The sequence below is a fragment of the Crocodylus porosus genome, unplaced genomic scaffold (assembly GCF_001723895.1).
Source record: "Crocodylus porosus isolate Cpor-Errol unplaced genomic scaffold, CroPor_comp1, whole genome shotgun sequence".
In the NCBI taxonomy this organism is placed as follows: Eukaryota; Metazoa; Chordata; order Crocodylia; family Crocodylidae; genus Crocodylus; species Crocodylus porosus.
Window position 1 is genome coordinate 940327 of NW_017728910.1, and position 21777 is coordinate 962103.

Here is a 21777-nt window from a genome sequence, read left to right on the forward strand (position 1 = left end):
CCGCCAGTTCCTTGGAGAGCCGAGGGGCTGCTGTGCCCTCCTGCTGTCTTTCCTCCAAGACAGGATGAACTTTGCTTGTACATCCAGGATTGCTCCCTTGAGGAGCATCCACATGTCCTGAATTCCCCTCTCCATTGGTTTGTGGCCTTTTAGGGCCTCTCTGACAAGCCTCCTTAGCTTGTCAAAGTCAGCTTTCGTGAAGTCAGGGACTTCAGTACAACTGACTGACTTGCCAGCTTTACGGCCGATGTGGAAGGTGATCAGTTCATGATCACTGTCACCCAGCTTCTCTTTGATTGTTAGGTTGCCAATTAGGTCATCCCCAGTTGCCAGTATGAGGTCAAGCAGTGCTTTACCTCTTGTCGGCCCATTCCTGCATCAAATAGAGGTTGTCCACACATGAGAGAAAGCTTTGCGACTGCTCGGATTTGGCCGAGCACTCCTCCCATGAGAGATCTATGTAGTTAGTCTCCCATGACAACCATACACCAGCCAGTTCCCTGGTGAACTCCTGGTCAAGGTTTTGACTCTGGGTAGGGGGTCTGTAGTAGACTCCCACCATAGTATCTCCTGTGCTGTGTGTTCCCCACAGATTTTAACCCAGAGGGTCTCAAGTCAACCTCCATGGGTGCCAATGTCGACTTGCAGGGACGCATAGCTTTCCTTGATGTAAAGAGCTACACCCCAGCCCCTTTTGTCCATTCGAACTCTCCTGTACAGGGTATAGCCGTCTATACCTGTGGTCCAGTTATGGGTGGAGTCCCACCGGGTCTCTGGTATCCCAGTGACATCATAGTTATTTGCATTTAGGAGGAGAACAGTTAATAAACAGTTCCTCCTGTTTATTCCCCAGGCTCCTGGCATTTGTGTATAGACATGTAAGTGTCCCCTTAGGGGCTCTTGCCTTGCTTACATTTTGTTCCAGGGCTGGGGCTGGGGTGGGATCCCTTATGTGCCTAGGCCTGCTGGCTTTGCAAGGGTCACTCAGTGGGCCAGCAGCAGTCCCCCCATCCCCTATTCATTTGGTTCTACATGAGGATAGCTACCTAGACCATATGTGGACTGATATCTATGTGATAAATTGTAGAAATGTTCAGTAAAGTGCATTTTTTAAATTCAGCACTGAGCACCTCATTTGCAGTTGGACTGCTGTTCCATCTTTCCACTCTGTATTTCAGCATTCCAACCCTCTGACAGCCTTTAGTGGTTAACCGACATCCCACAAAAATGTATTTGAGTCTCCTCCATTTTTCTTACAAAAGGAAAATTTCTCTGGTAAGAGGCTAAGGATGATCAATCTTTGTTCGTGTTCCAGTAAAAAGATCCAGTATTTTACAGTGTAAAAACTTTATACAGCTGGTATAAAGGTCCTGTGTTTTTTTTGGAAGTTTCCAGTGCATCACTGCTACAAATTTTAGAAGGCCCTGATATTTTGGCTTTGAGTGGTGGGACAAAAAAACCCAAGGGATTTTTAAAATAGAGTATAAACTGGTGTTTTGTGGTATTAATTTCTACAGTGCCGTTATCAAAAGTCAGTTTGCTTTAATTGTCAGTGGATGGATTTCAGCAAAGATTTGTACTAACATTGGTGGGGGTGGAGTTTTAGTCAAATGAAATGTATGAAATTTAAAATGTTAATTTATATTTCTTTTCCTTTTAGCAAAAACTGGTCCCATTTATGATGTGGTATGGAATCCCAACTCCACAGAATTTTGTGTTGTGTATGGTTTTATGCCTGCTAAAGCAACTGTTTTCAGTTTGAAATGTGACCCTGTGTTTGATTTTGGTACTGGTCCTCGCAATGCTGTCTATTACAACCCTTCCGGACATATCTTAGTTTTAGCAGGATTTGGAAATCTCAGAGGACAGATGGAAGTGTGGGATGTTAAAAACTACAAAATTATTTCCAAACCCCTGGGATCAGATTCTACGTATTTTGCATGGTGTCCTGATGGGGAACATTTTGTAACTGCTACGTGTGCTCCGAGGCTGCGAGTTGGTAATGGCTACAAGATCTGGCATTACACCGGCTCTGTTCTTCACCAGTATGAAGTCCCAGTAAATGAAGAACTATGGCAAGTTTCCTGGCAGCCATTTTTGGATGGCATTTTTCCGGCAAAAGCAGTAACTTACCAGGCAGTTCCAAGTGAGCTGCCAAACACTGAGCCAAAGCCTGCTCAAGCTTATAGACCACCAGCTCTGAGGAACAAACCTGTAACTAGTTCTAAACTTGTAAGTAAATGTCATCTTGGTTGTGCAGCAAACTCTTGCTAGTCTATCCTAGCACCTGTTTGATACTTCATTACAAAATACTTTTAATTGGGGAAGGTAGGGGAACGATCAGCCTAGTCTCAACTTTTAAAGAAATAGACATCTGTCAGAAACCTTGTGTTAGCAACCAGCTATCTTTTCAAGGAAATGTTCTAGAAGTCATATAAGCTTTGCAAGGCAAATCATCTCCTTAACTTCCTGATTACATAGAGTTTGCAAATTCTGTGTATAGTTGCTGCTGTTGCAGCATACCAAAAGGGTATGTGGGTAGCTGGGAAATCTGTTGCTCCAGCGGTGCTGCGTTCATCATGTTTTAGTGAACCTGTTTGCTAGAGTCTGAGCCAGAACTAAAGTTCTTGGGGGATGGTTTGCTGTCCTAAATCATACTGGCCTCTCCCATTAGATAAGTCCAGCTTGGTTGGGCATTTGTATCTCCAAATTAATATTTTCCCCTCTATCAAGCCCAGTGAAACCATTAACAAATCCAGTTCAGCCTAAGCATTTTTCTTTTGAGAACGTACTCTTTATCTTCCTTTTCAGTTGTCAGTTAGCAACATTGTCCAAAGTCTCATTTTATAATAAAATAAGTGCATTGTGTTTTAATTGTAATTAATGAGTATGATGATTACAGTATGTTTCCTCTTTATTTCTTTTAACTTTATATGGTTTTGATTTTGAGACTGCTGTCTACAAAGCAATAAGAGACTCATCACAAATCCTCAACTGTTACTCACCCCTAGTGTCTCATTTCACCATGTAAAGGCATTTGGTCAGCTTATATAAGGGGGGTAGGCAGAGTCATAGAATCATAGAAAACTAGGGCTGCCAAGGACCTCAAGAAGTCATGTTGTCTAAACTCTTGCTCAAGGCAAAATCATTCCTTGCTTAAGTCATTCTAGAAAATAGTGATAGAAAACTGTTTAAATATATTTAAAGGCATTGAAGCATTTAATATATCCAACCTGCTAAACATAGGTTTTTTAGAAAATACTTGGGAGTGTATTGATGAGTTTTTTTCCTGGTCTGTGTCTGTTTTTTTTCTAGAGTAGTCTGCAAGGGGAAATGGATATGATATGATACAAAAAAAAGGCTTTGCTTTTTGTTTTTGTTTTTTTTAATTAAAAAAACTCAGAACTATCAGTTCTTGTCTTCCCTCCCTTGGAGAACCAAATAAGTGGTACCAGATCTTTCTTATTTTGCAAGTGAAGGGGCAGGATTATTGATGGTCTAACAATTTTGCTTCCAACTGAACCTCAAGAGTTTTAATTAAACAGTTGTCAATAAGACTAAAGTCTATAAACAGTCTGACAAAACAGTGTTTTCCTGTTTTATTTTTTCAGGTATTTATCTTCTGGGTACATGGGATGTTGTGATTCTGCCAGGAATCCATAATCTTTAGGAGGTGCAGGATAGACAAATCCTGAAACCTAAGGGAAGTCTTTTGGGGGCTGAAACTTCCTGTGCTGTCTTAAGCTATCAAAAAGAAAGGGCACAAATCCATTTTTTTTCATTTGTAGGTCACCTTTAAATGTATGATGGCACTAAATTTAATATATAAAAACATTTTAGCGGTTTTTAGCAGTAATGGTTTTTGGGGTTTTTTTACAAATATAGAATGCATATTTCAGAACTGCTTAATTTTGTGTTTCCCACAGCATGAGGATGAGCCTCCTCAGAACATGAAACCACAATCAGGAAATAGTGATAAGCCATTATCTAAAACAGCACTTAAAAATCAAAGAAAGCATGAAGCAAAGAAAGCTGCTAAACAGGTACTGCTGGAGTCAGTCCTCTTAAGGATAATATTAAATGTGTTTGCCAGTCCTATATAATGAACTTAGAGTTATTTGTGGAATGCATCTGTTCATGACTGCATGCTAAATATCAGGGGATAGGATAGCACATTTAATACACATCTTAAGTTATCAGGGCTCATGATAGAGGTGATAACTTTTATTAGACCAACAAGATTTTTGCAAAAAAAATTCTCTAATTGCAAGCTTTCAGGCACAAACACCCTTCATCAGGCATTGGAGAAAAGATTGTAGAAGTTCTCCTGGGTAGAAATGAAAGTTCATATTTCATGGGATTTCACAGAGGCGTCAATATATGGAATACTCCTCTGGGCAGGCAGTTCTTAGCAGGTAAACTGTCTTAAAGTAAATGAGACCTGGGCTTTGTCTCTCTCATAATGGTTTTCATAGTTTCACAGACATAGGGTTGGAGGGGACCTGAGCAGATCATCAAGTCCGACCCCCTGCCCTGGGCAGGGATGAATACTGGGCTCATATAACCCGTAGTAAATTTAAGCTCGTACGACCCCAGCTAGGTAGTTATCAAGCCTCCTTTTAAAGACCCCGAAGGTAGGAGCCAGCACCACTTCCCTTGGAAGATGGCTCCAGATCCTGGCCGCGTTGACCGTGTTTTGCCCCCTTATATTTCTTTTCTGTGGGCATGCTGAACCACTAGCTGTTATTTGTGAAAGAATCATGAAATGTAAAGAAAAAAATCGTACATTTTAAATAATTTTTTTCCTACCAGTACGTAATTGAACCAAGTTTTCTTGATCTCTCTTAATAGAAAGAATTTTAAAAAACCCCAAACCCTGCAGTGTCAGACAAATTCTGATGAATACCATATCTTATAACTGCAAAGTGGCTTTTAACCATAAAAAAACATTAGAGAGCTAGTGAGAGGGGGAAATGTCGAGTGGTTTTTCCTGTTTTCATGTGTGTCAAATCAAATGCATTGATAAAATAGTCTATATTGATATATTTTTTTTTTTTGTAGATGAAATATTTATTTTATTAACTTCCAGGAAGCCAGAGTTGATGGGAGCCAGGAATCAGCACCACCTCCAGCAACTCGGAATGTACCCTGCAATCCCATGCCTGCTGTGACATCAGGAGACCCCGAGGTAGACAAAAAGATAAAGAACTTGAAAAAGGTAAGAGGGGATTTTTGTAATGAGGGACAGTTTTTCTATATAAGGAGGTCCTAAAGGGCCAATTTCAAAGATTGCTAATAGCAGCACCAAGGGGAATGCATGTAAAATGTATAAGCTGTTCAACTGCTGTTTTCTGCTTTCTCATATTCTAAAGTAACACATCAGTAATCATTTAAAAATGGCTTTATCCATGTAGGGCTTAAGCACGGTAGAGCACATTGTGGTCTGTCCAGCATGACAGTCATTTCTCCACACTTCCTGCCATTTGTCAAGTACTGCTGGGTTTGGTTTGGGACAAACCGCTGCTAAAAAGGGCCAGTGTGTGGCTGATACCTAGCTGTACTTATGAAGCAACCCTAGGAGCCTCTTGTCTTTGCTTGGCAGGCACTCCCCTGGTGTTCTGGGAAGACTGTTCCAACTCCAGATTATAGGGGACAGGGAGAGTTGCTTTTGCTTACTGGTAAACTTTATTCCTTCCCGATAGTATGTTGCATGTATCTCCCAGTATAGCCTATCACTATGGCTTTAGATGGGCATAATAGTTGTGCTGAGAGAGGCTTTTCACAAAGACAGCATACACCTATTCAAGGTGTCTCTTGTGGAAGAGAACTGGCTCTGGCACAACAAAGTTATCTTCACTTCCAACCAGGAAGATCTCTCCCCCCTCAATCTAATTTGAAGGCCTGCACACTTCTTGGTGGTTGAGGATACCCAGTGTCCTACAGTCTTCACAGAATTTTTAGCATTGGGAATGAATGCCTGTCCATGGTCTATAGTTGTGTTCTGAGGGGATATCAGTAGGAAATTATATAAATTCATCTCACTGTTTCTTGTACCCAAACTTTAAAAAGAGACCAGGTGAACTGCCAGGCCTGAGAGTTCTCTGATCTTAAATCTAGTCAAATAAGAATGAAGTAGTGTTCGGACAACAGGGTTGCTCTTCTTGATTAGTAATTAAGGTGTATTTTTGGTGTCTCACTCTTATCAGATCAGCCTTAGTTTTCTGCTTTGATTATGGCCTTAGCCATGGTAGAAGGTGATGTGTGGAGAAGGAGAATTTTTACTGCAGAAGATCTTCCTTCTGAACCTTAGATGTAGCCCTTCAGTGAAAGAAATTGTCCTGTTTCTGGATTGGTGATATACATTAAGGTATCTAGGATATGATGTTGTAGTGATTACATTTTTCTAGGGGTGCACCAATAGAGATTTTTTTTGGCCAATACAGATAGCCAATTTGTAAAGGAGGCATATCAGCCGATACTGATCTGATTTCCGATATGCAGCCCGGCAGCTTGAAGAGTAGTGTCTGGCTGGTAAACCTCCTGTAGTAGAAGGGAGGAGGTGTGGGAAGGGGCAGATCGAAGCCCCTGTGGTGAACAAGGGAGTGGGGCAGGGTCTGGGGCAGGTGCTGCCCACCTGGGGCAGGGCGCAGGATAGAGCCATGGCTTGTCTGGGGGGCATGGGGAAGGGGGAGCAGCTCCTGCTGCTGTACATACCCTGGGAGGGCATGGGGGACATGTGCCCCCAGATCTGTGTGGGGTAGGGTGGGCTGCTGCAGGCTGGGGCCAGGGCTGCCCTAGGCTCTTCCTGGGGGGGGTGGGGGTTGGCTGCACTGGGTTGTTCTTGGGACAGGTGGCAGCCGTGCTGGGAAGGGACTATGGGGGGGGCTGCACCCACCCTAAAACTTGCTGTAGCCCTCCTCTTCTCCCCCCACAACCCTCCCTGCCTGCACCAAGAGCAGCCCAGCCCAGCCCCCTGCTGGGAAGAGCCCAGGACAGTCCTGACCCTAATTTGCAGCACCATCCCACCCTCATCCCATGTGCAGATCTGGGGGCACACACCCTCTCAGGGTGCAGGCAGCAGCAGGAGCTAATCCCACCCTCCCGTGCCCCCTGGACGAGCCATGGCTCTGTCCCATGCCCCAGCCTCTCTCCCTCCCTCACTGCAGGGGCCTTGATCTGTTCCACCCCATGCTCTGAACAGACTTACCAGCTGAAGCTGCTCTCCAAGCTGCCAGGATGTGCTCCTCACCACCTACATGCTGTGCTATGGCTGCATGCGTGCACGGGGCATTTATCAGCCACATTAGGCAAAAAAAAGCTGACTATTTTCTTTATATGGGTGCTGATCCGATATCGGACCAACGTATCAGTGCACCTCTACATTTTTCTTCAGTGCTGCTTAGATGCACAGGTGAAAAGTGTTTTTGTTACCACGTCTCCTGTGTAGGGAATTCCCTTATCTGATAAGTGAATCGACCATAAACCAAGAAAATTCCAGTAACGTTGAGCTAAGTAACGTTTCTTAGCTCAATGTAGCTTTTTTTTTTTTTCTTTTTCACAGAAACTGAAGGCAATTGAGCAACTAAAAGAGCAAGCAGCTTCTGGCAAACAGCTAGAGAAAAACCAGGTATTACTAACGTGTATTTTGTTTGTTTTGAGGATCAGACCTCTTTCTCCAATGCTGTCAAGCCATAATCCATACTGCTTTTCAGTTATTCTCCTAGGTAAGTGCCAAAAAGACTGTCCACGCCCTGTATCAAAATCAGATTTGAGCCACTACCTCAAAGAAAAGCCTTCTTCTCCTCAGATTAAATTAGTATCTAAAAACACTGGATCACTGGTGGTGAAGAGCTCTTTGGGGGTGTAGTCAACAGAACACAAGAGAAGACTATTTGAGCCTCCTCAGTCAGCGTCTCTACCTACAAGTTGTTCTCCAACACAGCTGTCTTGTTGCAAGCTGTGCCATTACCATTACTTGAGTGAGTAGGTCAGTTCTTGGCAGAAAAATATTGACTGACACTGGTGTTATTCTCAAGTCCTTTCCTGAGTCCTTTTTTCTGTATATTCCTTTGTAGGCTGTGCATGTGCAGTAGATGTCTGAGATCAGGGAATCTTTGCTAACAAAACCTGTTTGATCCGCAGGTACCTTGGGTATCCTCATATTATCATAGCAAATACACAAAGCGCAGGACCAGTTGGCACTCCATTTTCTTTTTCCTGCTGTTTTTTTGGGATGGAATGCCTATGTCCACAGCTTTAGACCATTGGTAATTATGCTTTCTAATTTGTAGATAGTTAATAGATAAGAGTTATTTATGACATTTAGGGCCCCTCTAGATGTACAGGTAAAGGCACGATAGGACCTGATGTGCAATCCGCACAATCATGTCTCCTGCCGTGCTACATGTGCTTGGCTGCAGGCTTGATTGTGGGATTCAGCATCAGGTCCAATCACGCTTTTTTGCCAGAACAGGGAGGAGCCTGGGATCATGCTCCCTGTATACCAACTCCCATAGCTGACAGGGCCTACAGCTGGGGCAGCATTCCACATGCTGCCCTTGCTGCAAACCACATCACCTGAGGAGGCTACCAGTGTTCCTTATGCTGCCCCTGCTGTGAGCCCCACAGCTGATGAGGCTCACAGAGTGCTGAGTCTCATCTGCAAGCCCTGTAGCTGATGAGGTTTGTGGAGGAGGAGGGGGACAGCATGGGAATGCTACTGATTTTCCCTCCAGAATGAAAAGTAAAAGTCCAGGGATAGTTTTTGATGGACCAGTCTACAAGGGCTAAGTAACATCTTGGTCTCATGAGCTCCTGCATAAAACAGACTCCAGGCTTTTTTTTCAGTTGGATCTGAAGCGGTTTATCTCATGTCTTTGGCAAAAGAGTCAGTTCCACAGAAGAGGAATAGGGACAAACCTCTAAATACCTTAAGATACCTTGTATTTACATGGGGATACAAATTTTCAACTTGTAACAAGTCTAGTGAGAGTCTGTGTCCTAGCATGGGTGCATTTGGGGCTCCTGAAGACTTAGGCACCTTGTCACCTAAGTCTTACATTGCTAAAATGCTCCCTGGTACTGGAGCTACTGTTCTGGGACCCAGTGATACCAGTTCATTTGGAACCCAGTGGTGCCTTTTTGCCATACATTCTAGAAATTAGCCCCCTTGCGTAGAGCCCCTTTTGCCTAATCATATGTTCTGCTTTCTGTTCCCAGCTCTGCTTCCTGCCTGATCCCCTTTTCTGTCTTCTGCTCCCTGTCCTGTCTACTGCTGTGCTGCCTGTCCTCTCCCTGATTGTCATACGCTGCACAAACAGGCTGCCCATTTGTGGTACCTGTGCTGCAGGTTGGCCACCCCTACCCTAAGTTAAGAGGTCTAATATTCTTCCTTTCATTGTTTAAGTAGTGGGAATATCTCATTTAATTATTTTCCTAGATCATGTTACACCTAAGTTAGCTCAGATAAGAGAGAAGTGCATTCCAGATGTGAAAATTGTTAATACTTTCCCTGGCACCTCCCTCTTTTGTTAGGTCCCTGTTGCAGAGCTCTCAGGTACCCTGCGACTGAGAGCAGAAACAGCTCAGGAGAGGCCCCTAGTGGCAGGAAGGGGGAAGCTCAGCTGCCAGTCACCAGGACTGTGCAGGTGCTGGTTGCTAGGGCAACTAGGGAAACCTGGAGACAGGAAGGGGCAGAGCTTAGCCCTTCTTAAGCCCAGGCAGGAGGCCAGGAGGGCAGTTTCCCTCTGGTGGCCGAGGGAAGAGGAACTCGGCCAGCACAAGGGGAGAACTCTGATGGTGGGAACATGCCCTGATTCCTGCTGGGGTTTGGTGCGTTCACTGTCTCTGGTAGGGATGGATTCTTATATTTTTGGCTGGATGGTCTAGCTTTTTATGTTATAGCCTAGGGGCTTTGTGTTTACCGTTTCACCGGAGGACCGGGTGAAGCTATTAGGGGTTGGAGGAGGCCTCATAGGGACTCCACAGTAGCATGGGGGTTCCTGGCACCGGAGAAGGCACAGCATTGTTTGGGGTGCATTGGCCCAGCCCCGGAGTTAGGAGGCAGCGAGGAGCCCCGGAGTTAGGGGGCAGCGAGGAGCCCCGGAGCTGACACTGGCGAGAAGCCCCAGAACGGGCAGTGTGAGACAAGCTAGAGGGCACCAGCGAGGGTGCAGGCTGAGGGACAAGCCCAAGAGTATCCGTGCGGCGCAGAGAGTAGGACAGACCTGAACAACACCAGACACATCTGCAAGGCTTGGGCTGCGGTGTAAGGGGAGGAAAGGAGCCGCAGACAGTGCCTCAGGCACCGAGACAGAGAATAGGCAGCTTCCCGCTTGATTAAGATCTTTCAATCAAGCAAATAAAAACAAGGAGTGGCAGGAAAGAGGGCGGGCAGTTGGCCCTTCATCAGTGTTGCGAGACCACTAATAGACGGCCCCGAAGAGGCACAACTGTCACAGTCTTTCATTTTCATAACAGATGACATAGTGGGATTTTTAATATAGATCGCATAGACTGTCTAAGAGTCATTGCGTCTCATCAATATTATAGAGTTCAAAGCAGTGTATAGAGCATGTGATCATTTCCTACTATTTATTTCCAATCGGCTTCTACAGATAATAATGTCAGGCAACTGGACATCAGTATACTACATAAGCAAGGAGGAACACGGTTTTTATGATTATGTAGAAAAGCAGTAATGCTCTGGAATTGGTACATTCGTCATCATATTACCTTGTCAATGATTCACTTCTTCTGGGTTCAGCGCATACTAGCCAGTAGTCTGACTGGGGATTTCTATGGGGAATGCAATGGGAGATCAGTTGACTCCGTGGTGTAAGTCATAGTCCAGCAGTGGGACCATCTATCCAGGGATTTGTTTCCAGCAAACAAGAAATGTCAAGAGTTTAATAGAAACTAAAATTAGTAGCGAAGCTGTTGAGGCAGTGGTTCACCAATTCCATTACTCCTAAGAGAACAGGACAAGTCATTGTAGTAGCCCCCATCTTCACCAGCACAATTGTGGTTCCTACCGCTGCTTTAAGTACCTGCACCTCTTCCTCTTATACTCTGCTGTCAGACCATTTGACCCAACATGGAAATTTGTTCTGCTGCCCCAAGATAAGTAACAAATCTTGTAGAACTCCAGTCACTGTACACATGTTTATTTTCACATGTTTTGGATTGCAGTATGCCTTTTGCAGCTGCTTCTTAACTCTCCACCTTTTGGTGGATAGGAGGATTTTGCAGGGCTGCATGGTGGTGGAGAAAGTACACCAAGTTTTCCCTCTACAGTGTCACCCAGCTCTTGTTTCCTTATGATTTAACAAGCTTGTTCACTTCATTATACTCCACTTGAGACTACAAGGATGTATAGAAGATTCTTAATTATATAGAGGAGGGGTAGCCTCATGGTTAAGGCACAGGATTGTTACTTGACACATTTGTACTTCTGGCTCTGCCTCAGATTTTCTGAGTGGTTTTTAGCTGGCTGGCCATCTTGGTTTCCTTATCTGTAAAATGAAGACAATACTTTGCTGGAACGTTGTGAGGCTGAAGTAAAATTATATCTGTAACATAAATGTTGCATCTATTAAAACTTTTCTACTATAGTTATGAATTAGAACTAAGATTACTATAGCAGAAGGATTTAGGGAAAATGGTTTCCTTTGTGTGTGACAGCACTTCATGTATAATCAGTTCTATTTTATCCCTAGACCAAAAGTGCTCAACCCCTGGCCTATAGGCCAGATCTAGCCCCTAGAGCCTTGTCTGCCATGTGGATCTCCATGGATCTGTGGAGATTTCTGCGGGTCATGGCCCTACATCAGGGTGGGCAATTATTTTGGCTGGAGGGCCACTTACTGAGTTTTGGCAAGCTGTCAAGGGCTGCATGGGTAGTCCCACCCCTTGCCAGGAGCCCTGCCCCCTGGTTGCCATGTTGTGACCTGAAGTCCCGCCCCCTAACCCCTGACCTTTTCCACCAGAAGTACTCCTTTCAGCAAGGGGTTTGGCCATCTCTGAACCAGAAAAATAACAAGCTTTACTCTAAAAATCAAATATCTACAATATTCATTAATTTGATTTAAAAAAATATTTATGTACTAATTTACGTGTCTGTGTAGTGTACATAGAGGGAATAACTTGAAATGAAGTGTTAGTCTTGTACATTGTGGTATGGGGGCATGATGGGATGGGCATAGGTTTGTGTGGGGGTGGGTGTCTGGGGGGGTGGATAGATGTTGGGGGTGTGGGTGTGGGGGGTGTAGGGTGAGGGAACATGCGAGTGTGTGTGGATATGTGGGGTGTGGGTGGCTATGGGGTTTGTTGGAGGTGGGTAGAGGAGGAGGGTGGCTGGGGGTGCGGGGTCTGTGTGTATGACCGTGCAAAGGGGGCTGTGGGTGCATGTGGGATTTGCCCTACAAACACACTCTATATGTCACTTGCTGTCTCTGTCTCACTGCACATATACATACTTCCCTCCCTCCCTCTCCCTCCTGGCCCCGGGGTACCAGGGACAGGCCCTGTGCTTCTCCAGTCCAGCAACGTAGCCAGGAGCCACATGGTGCCGGAGCAGCCAGCAGGCAGAAAGGACTGGTAGTGACAGCTGGACAGGAGCATGAGGCCCGTGTGGGTGTCCTGGGGCCCCTGCCCCCTGTCTAGAACAGCTGGTACCAGATTCTGTGCTCCTACTGCCCTGCTCTGGGCCCTGTTAGCACTGGCTCCAGGATACAGGTGTGGGCCCTGTGCTCCCACCCAACTGTCTCTGCACTCCCATGCGCCCGCTCGCTACCACTCGCTTCCACCTGCTGCTGCTTTCCCCTCTCTCCTGCCAGCCACTGCGGCACTCTGGCACCACGTGGTTCCCAACTGCACGGCTGTGACCGCAGTTGTCAGTAGGAGCTGGCCCGGCCCCAAGGACTGGGGGCAATTTGCCTACAGTCCTCCCACACTCTTACCCGAGTTTCCCTCTCCAGCGAAGGGAGGCAGGGGGAACAGTGCACTGGGATGTGCTACCTCTGCTTGGCCTGTATCAAGCTCCAACTGCCCCATGCTGCCCCTGTTCAGTCACAGTACACTGGGATTTGGCCCCATGCTTGCCCCCGCATGGCTGGGGCTCTGGGGGCCTCACGTTGTCCCTGTCCAGCCCGTATGCTAGGATTAGGCCTCATGCTGCCCCCACCTGGCCAGAATTGGGCTCTGGCTGGGCAGAGGTGGTGCAGAGCCCTAGGGCCAATCCTAGCATATGAGTGTCATGGGGCCCCACTTGGCCCCCTGCCATCCATGTAGCCCACAGGGCCCCAACTATGAGCACTATTTATGCCTTAATCTGTCAGTTTCCTGTGTTGTTTATGTGGGTTTTTACTTGCCACTGAATAAAGTAAAATGGTTAAGGGGAAAATAGAACAGTATGACTTGTAAAGCATCACAAATTTTCAGAGGGACTGAGACAAAAATGTAATACCTGCAGTTACCTTTTAACTCCTTTGTGCAGACTGACTGTATTTGAAGTCAACAGTTAGCACAATCCCATTGCCAGTCTTTTTGATGTTAGGAGCTGAAAAGTAGGTAGTGGTAGTCCTTTTATTTTAGGGTCCACAGAAAATGCATGTAGAAGATTGATAAAGCTGCAGTACTGTGGAGTCTCTAATTTTAAAAAATGGATCAGTGTTTCTATAGATCAGCAGTTCATATCAACAGATTTAAATTGAATGTTACCCTATGTTCAGCTTCTTTACTTTAGAATTCCTAAAACGTGTCTATTGAATTATTAGAGGTTTCTTCTTCACTGTTAGGGTTGATCTTTACTTTTCATATGCGCTCAGTAAATCCTGCTATTTTTGTTTCCCTTTTAATAAGCAAAATTTATGATCTCTTGTGGTTTTTTTTCTAGTTGGAGAAAATTCAGAAAGAGGGTTCTCTCCTTCAGGAGCTAGAAGATTTGGAACTGGGCTTTTAAAACTTTACGGAAAACAACTGGGATTTTTGCACAAAATCAGTGCAAAATGGAATGCATATTAACTTGAACAGAGCAAGGAATTTCTTTCAGTGACAAATGGCCAATGCAAAGGTTTATGTATTTGCTGCAGACCTCCTTTCTTAACCCTTTTTATTTGCACATTCAAAATTGTAAACAAATTATATGCAGCACATCCAGTCCTGTTACCACTCGCACCAGAACACACACACTTGTGTTCCAGGAGGACATCGCTGAAAAACCAAAACAAGCGTGTTGCTTTCTTTTTTTTTGTTTGCGTGTTTTGAAGGAGGGAAAGGATATTGCTTACCCATTTCATAGCTTTATTAAACTTAACAGATATGTGACCCTTATGCAAAATTAGGATTGTAGACGATAATAAAGAGCATATAACATTCAAAGAGTTTTGGGGTTTGCATTTAACATTAAAAGAAGTCGTTTTGTTAGTTAGTGTTTGTTTGTTTTCTTACCAGGTAGGAATTTAAGAAATGTTATGTTGAAGCCATTCTGCCAACTTCTCCTTTTCTAAAGATGAAATAGAAGTAGTTGCAGATATTTCGGATGCCTTGCATGCCCTAGAATCCGCACCTTCCCTGCACAGCCACACATCCCTGACAAATTTGTGGTTTTACAATCATATTTTCCTATCCTTTTATTTTATTTTTTTTTCCTTTCCTTTTCCCTTTTGCTAAGGGTGATCTGAGCAAGCAAAGTTAAAATAGGTAATGTGAGAAAACACTAACTGCCTACACAGCAAGTGCTGTCAAATGCACAGAGTCAATAAAGCCCTTCAGCCTATTAGAATAATACTAGTCCCAATTCTGCAAAGTGATACTCTGCACAGAGATAAGAGTTTGTTCATCTGGATCAGATGTGACTTCTGGGGTTATGAATATGACCTGAATAGTAGATTTTTTTAAAAAACAACTAGACATAGGTGAATATTTTTAAATGATAGCATCCCACTAAATTATGTTAAAAACACAGCCAGAACCTAAGTGATAACTGGCATGTCAATGGAATAATGTTTTCCATCATTAGCAGGTAATCTCTTATTACACTTTTCTTCATGGTTAAAAAAAAAAAAATCACAATAGTGTGTTGTTGATTTTACCATGTAAATGTATTGCCCCTGGCTTTGTAACAAATAATTTTGGACAAGTTTCTTATTTGCAAACAATTTCAAGTAAAATAAGGATTTAGAGTCAAGTTTTATATTGAAAGAATAAATCAAAGATTTTAATTTTGCTTCCACTGTGTCTTCCTCAGTTAATTTGACAAACATCATCTTGTTAGTTATGAACATGTAGTTAGTCATTGAATCGTTTGTAAAGTCACCTCTAAAAGTAAATTCTACCCACTTTACACCTGCTTTGCATGTGTTTAAGCCTTGGCAGCTATGTATATTGAAGGCAGCACTCTGACCCTTCTAAGTGGTCTGTGCTGCCTGATTGCTGAGTTTGAGTATATGTAAGTGGTCTGGGCTTGGTTCTTGGCTGCAGTCCCAGGCTATGCAGGGAAGCAGTGTAGACATGGTGTTACCCTCCCTTGTCACAGTTCAGAGAGAAACAAATGAAATATTGCCAAATATATATATTAGTTTTACTTCGATTTTTGTCTTGGTTCGGAACATGTGATCTCAGCTTTTCAGTTTAGATTAAGAAAGAGCTGGTCAGATTCAATACAAATTCTCTTTCCAGAAATGTACTGCTTATTTTGGGTAACTTCCTAGTTTCTTAATGTGGCAACAAACAACAGAAAGACAAGAGGGTATAGCGCATGAAAACACATGAAGCTCAGCTAATTTTTTTTATCACATTCATGAAGCAGACTTGTTTTTGTTACACTATCTCTAGACTCCAGTAACTAAGGTCTGATAAATTATTTGTCTTGAGAGATCTTAAGAAGGTTCTGGTTTAATGGGAACAAATCACATGTGTCATGCTGTATGTGAGAAAACTGCAGGTTAACTTAACAAGCAAATGTTTTTTTGTTGCCAGTATACTCCCCCTGGAGTATTCAGGTAGTGCGTTAATGGTTTGTTTGTTTGTATTAATTTTAATAAACTCTGCAGTTACATTTCTCCTAACTGAGCAAAAAACTATTTCATGTTTACTTGAGCAAATGGGGCACTTCTGAAATAAGTGTCCACATGGATTGCACCAATGTGAGAAATTTAAGTTAAAACAAATTTAGTTGGTTTTGGAGTAGGTTTGCATAAAGACCAGCCTTTACAAGTTTAAAATGTTACGTTCACACTGGATCACTAGATACAGGGCTTGATTCTCTATTGTCTGGTACCTTGTCTAGACATTTACATCCTTGCAAAGTTTACCATTCTGATCTTGGTGCATTTTATTCATTTTGCATGAGTATGCATTAATTGAAATGGGAGCAGTAGGAAATATAGAAGATCACCCAGTTTTTCCTTTATTTCAAGTGGGATTCTGATTAAAAAAAACAAAAATGTCTAATCCAGTGACTACAAGCAATTCAAAACCATATGTTATCACAGAAAAAGGTCATTACAATCTTAATGAAGCATTTAAGAAATAGCCAATCTGCTAGCTGATTGATTTGAGAACAGAAGTTAAAACCAATGTGAAGTATTAAAGCTTTCCTGAGTTCCTATTCAAATTTTCTGCAGTTCTGTCATTTTTTAAAGATTCATTCTCCTTCTCATTACTTTGTGAAAGACCTGCCCAAGGAACATGAAAATCTAACTATAACATGGTACTGTCAAAGCCGCAAAAGAAACTGGAAGCAGATTTTTTTTCCTAATCTTTCAGTTACAGTAACCTGATGTGTTAATTGTAATAATTTGCTTTAAAAAAAACATGCACATAATTTTTAGTCTTTTTCAAGGCTCCTTTCCAAAATTGGCAGGAATTGTGAATGTCTACTAAATATTTAGAGAAAAGTAATACAGAATAAAGAATATTGAGCTCATGAAGTAGAAACAAGTACATATACCTGTCCATAGCACCATAGGAAAGAAAATGGATCTACCTTGGCCGTGTTCCAAGACCACTGGATAACCAGTTTCCAAAGGAGCCCGTTTCGCAGCCCCAAAGTAGAAGGAAGAGAGGTAGAGGGTTCCTGACTGAAGTAGTAGCCTCTTACGTTAACAGTCTGAGCAAATGAAATTGGCCCAAACAGGACTGGCTGATGACAACTGACCTGTGTTAGGCACCAACTGGTGTGCAAAGCAGTTTGGATTGATTAAAGAAATAGGTTGTGATCTTCTTGGCTGTGTTAACCATTGTTCAAGTCCAGAAATCACTACAAACAAGCTGAACTGTTGAGTGTTTTATAAAGACTATTATCCTGATAGCCTACTGAGTTTTTGGCTTGTGGAACCTTCTGCTTGTCTGCTGTTGATACCGTGAGAGAAGGGATACTCTGGTATAGAGATAGCTATTGAGCAATAGGGAGTTATAATAGAACATATAACTGGATATAAGCATGTGACCAATGGAAACCAAAAATAAGGCTTTGTGTCTTTTTTTGGGATGAAGAGATATCTAAGGTTAGGGAAGCATTGGTTAATTCTTGCAAATGTATTGGCGTTTGTGTCAGGTGTAGATTGTAGCTGTGTTGGTCTAAGGACATACGCAGACAAGCTTCTTTGGGTAAATCAGATATCTTTTATTAGACCAACTCAAATAGTTGGAAAAATGATTAACAAGCTTTCAGGCACAAACACCCCTTAGGCTGAGAAATCTTCTGCAGATGGTCTGTGCACTCCTGGATGGAGTGATAAAGCATCCAGTATGTATGTATGCAAGAAAAAGAGTCAGTTAAAATATAAAATGTATTCTAAGCACTTGGAGAATTTCAGTGTGCTGTTTGGAGAGTGGGGAGGTGAGGATGAAGAGGCTCTTTGCTTCTGGCAGGGATCTAGCCACTCAAAAGGCCAGGGTCTCTTGATAGTCTGGGTGGAGAGCTTGGATGGTTGGTGGTTGAATTTGAATTGGATGAGCAGAGTGGAGCATGGGGGACAGCCTGAGAAAACTGGGACTTGGGGGGGCTGCAGGAACAGAGACCCAGACAGACACAGTGAACAGTCTGGGGATGGAAGGGAAACACTGAACAAATAATGACCGGGAGTTTTCTGGGGTTGGGACCCCCTGTAAGATAATGCAGGGAGCGCATTTTCCGAGTTCCAGTTAGCACACCATGGCACTTGGAGATGCTGATATTATAAAAGCCTTTGTCTGTCCATAATGCTTTATTCATGCTCTGGTTGACAAACAGCCAATCGGAGTGCGAAGAAGCATTAGGACAGGTGGCAGCACACCTCCATGATTGAGGGGACAGAGGGGGGCTGAGGCCAGCACAGCTGGTCTCCACCCCCCCCCTCGCTCCTTGGAGGTGATGGCGTGGGGGAGAGCGGCATTGGGGTTGGGACGCCACGGGGGGAGGCCACCGGTGATGGCCTTGGCCTGCTCCTTCCCACTGTCATTGCCACCTGTAAGGCCAACATGGCTGCAGTGGAGAGGAGCGGGCATGCTGTGGCTGTGTCGGTGGTGAGGGAGGAGTGGGGCCAGGCCTGACGCAAGGAGGAGAGGGGGCAACTGTGAGCCGGGAGAGAAGCCGGCCCACCATGGTGGTGGTGGGAGAGCAGCGGGCCTGGCCTGATGCAGCAGTGACTGGGGGAGGGGGAGAGTGAGCTTCCTCCCTGCCTTGGTCCTGGGCCCACTTCTCCCCCTCCCCTGCGTTAGCCCGGAGCCCGCTCCTCCTGGCCCTTGCCACTGTTGGGTTGGCCTGGGCCCTCTGTGGCAGCCGGGCCTCTCCCCGCCTTCGGCCCAATCCTCCGTTGCATAGGGCCTGGACCCCAAGCCACAGGAGGGAAGGGGGGAGCAGGCCTGGAACGGGGAGGTGCCATTCCTGCCACTTTCCCAACGCCCCCCCCCCGCATCCCTGATGGGCAACTGGCTAGTATGTATAAGCAATTCACAGGGTGCAAATTTGTGTGCATATTATAAGTGTTTGGAGAATTTCAGTGTTCGTAGGGGTGGTTGAGTGAAATAAAAAAAGCACATGGATTTACACACTAAATAGTTTTCCTGTTGAAATAGGAAAATAAAAAAGTAAAAAAAAAGGTCAGAATGAAAAGGAAAAAGAATGAGAATAAAAAAATGGTAAAATATTGGTGTAAAACAAAAATAATTTAAAAATGCATGTAAAATAATGAAGTAACACGAGTAAATTTAATGAAATAGTGTCACTTTCAGCCAGCTGTGCATATCAGCAAGCGATGAGCTATAGACATCACTGGTCTGTAACAGGGATTAGTGGTGGGTGGCATCTCTTGCTGTAATTTAGTACAAAGAGATCAGTGGGTTGGATTATTATGTGGTGACCTCTGCAGTAATTTACTGTGAATGGTGCACTGAGCATGTCATAAAATTTGAAACTGATGATGTGTAAACTGATAGAAAAATAAAACCCACCATTTCAATATTTAGGGGGCACAAAATGCAACCCTGAAGGATTCAACCCGGTCACGTATATACAAGCAGCCCTGGAGCGTGAACAAGCTGTTCTGTGACTCCAGTGCAACTCCATAACCGACCCTTGGAGGGCACCAGAGAATGAAGAAAGTTTACTGAGCGTTAACTACTCGGTACCATTGAAAGCAGTTTTACTTGGGCTTTGACAAATTGTGCAGAAGCTAATTCCTTAAAAATAATATCACTATCTGGCTGGCAGTGTCACATAATGATGTTCCCTGTTTCCTTTGTGCTGCAGAGTAACATTCAAAATTAGCTCATTTTCAACTGATATCCCTCCAAGGGCCTTTCTCAAAAATGAATGTTTTAAATTAGTTAATTATAGAAACACTATTGTTACCTCTATAAATATGCATATTAAAAGAACTTCAGCACACAAGTTCAGCTTTTTTCATCAGAGCAAGCATGAGTAAGCATATATTTAACAGTTAGTGCAGGGATGGGCAAAATATGGTCTACAGGCTGGATGCATCCCACAGGCTGATTTTTTTGGCCTCACTAGGCAGCACTGCGGCACCCCCATGTCATGCCAGCCTGTAGACATGGCCAGGTCCATCCCCCTCTTTCTGTCTGTGGGCTGCGTACCTCAGGCTTGGTGAGGGAAGGGGGAGGGTGCTAAGTTCCTTCCAAGCCTCCTCTTGTGGGTGCTGCACGTCCACAGTGTGGCCCAGTGGTGGCTTCCAGCTCTGCCCTAGCCCTGCGCTGTCACCGCCTCAAGGTCCCATCCTGTGATTCCAGCCTTGCCTGCCCCTGCTGCTCCAGAACACTGCTGCCCAGAGCCCCATCCCACAGACAAGAGTTTTGGTGAGTTGTTGCAGGGCGCAGGAGGTGCTGACCTGGCCTGCAACTGCTCAGCAAATCAGCCTATGTAGTGCTTGGGCCCAAATAATTGTCCATCCTTGTGTTAGTGATTAGAGCCAGTGCCTGTAAGCCAAACTTCTAGATCAGTGGTTCCCAACCTTTTTTTCTGTGCCCCATTGCTGGGAGCAGAGTGCAGGGGCGGGGGAGCTCCTGGCATGTAGCACAGCTCATCTTTTCTGTGTGGTGTTGCCAGCATTGCCCCTGCAAACCTCATATGGGTCATGACCCAGTATTGGGAACTGCTGTTCTAGATGATGATGTTTTTGGAAAGTATATTAAAGCTGTTTGCAAAGTTGTTAGAATACTCTGGAACCTCCAGATGAAAGGCAGTAAACACATCTGCATTGCTACAAATGCACACAATTAACTTTTGTATGCGATTGCTTGTTAAGCAGAACAACTTTGATTGGAGTACTTGTGTGCATGAGTTTTCACAGGATGTGGTGCTAAGAGATGTTTTTATCCAAGAGGTTAATTTATCTAAAAGGCCAATGTATCAGTTTCACCTTTTGCTTTTTTTCTGAAATGGGGAGAGAGATATAGTATAGAGCATAAGATCTAAACAGGGCAAATCCTGTCATTGGAGCTATGTGAATGGGTCTGGTCTGGTTAGCAGTCCCATACCCTGTGCAAAATCCCACAGAAACCACTAGGTCTTAGCCAGTATGCACGGATCAGCCCAGGTGTGCAGTGCCAGAATCTGACTCTTACAATGGAAGTGTAGACAAAGCAACAGTAAGTAGGAATCATCTTTGGAGATCTAATGATGGTACTTTTCATTTTACCAATATGGCTAATTCCTGCTGATCTTCCTGAGTTCATTTTCTTCTTACCAGGACTGATTTATTGTAGGCAATGTTATGTGTTGATAGAGGCAAACCCAACAAATTCCAAGCCTGACAAAATCAATTGTATGTCTGTTGCTGTATAGAAGAATAATTAAGGACTTGAGTGATGCAGAAACTAGTGGCCTTTTGTGAAACTACAAAAGGACAGCCTCCAGCCTAAAGCAGGGAGGTCCATGGTGGGTACTTATAAAGCTATTTAGTGCTTTAATTTTTTGGTTTCTTTTACAAAAGTCTGAATGATACACTTCTTATTTATTAGATGATTCATTTTTCATTCATAAACTTGTCTCAAATTGCATTGGGGTGCAATTTAATTCAATTAAAATGCATGAAAGCAGCATTTTTAAATGGCCACTTATTAGCTAACAAACTATGTTGAGGGGACTGGAACCATAAAGAATGAAAAGCTGCTTTGCTTTTAAACTGGATTAAATAAAGGAGGTATTTTCTGTAGTGAGGGACTACCTCTCCCTCATGGGAGAGGCAAGGATGTATCTAGTATTGGAGCAAGGACAAAGTTAGACCAGCTTTCCATAGATTTCATAGACATTAGGGCTGGAAGGGACCTCGGGAG

General features: G+C 43.9%; 1 protein-coding gene across 1 annotated transcript in view; it reads left to right on the forward strand.

The window, feature by feature from the left end:
- EIF2A (eukaryotic translation initiation factor 2A) overlaps positions 1-15226 on the forward strand; it is a 37467-nt gene extending 22241 nt beyond the window's left edge. Inside the window, exons 10-14 of the mRNA XM_019532581.1 lie at positions 1661-2232; positions 3927-4043; positions 5090-5218; positions 7562-7627; positions 13895-15226. Coding sequence (XP_019388126.1) covers positions 1661-2232; positions 3927-4043; positions 5090-5218; positions 7562-7627; positions 13895-13960 — 950 coding nt within the window. The 3' untranslated portion in view covers positions 13961-15226. The remainder of the gene's footprint in view (positions 1-1660; positions 2233-3926; positions 4044-5089; positions 5219-7561; positions 7628-13894) is intronic.
- Positions 15227-21777: the final 6551 nt, after the last annotated feature.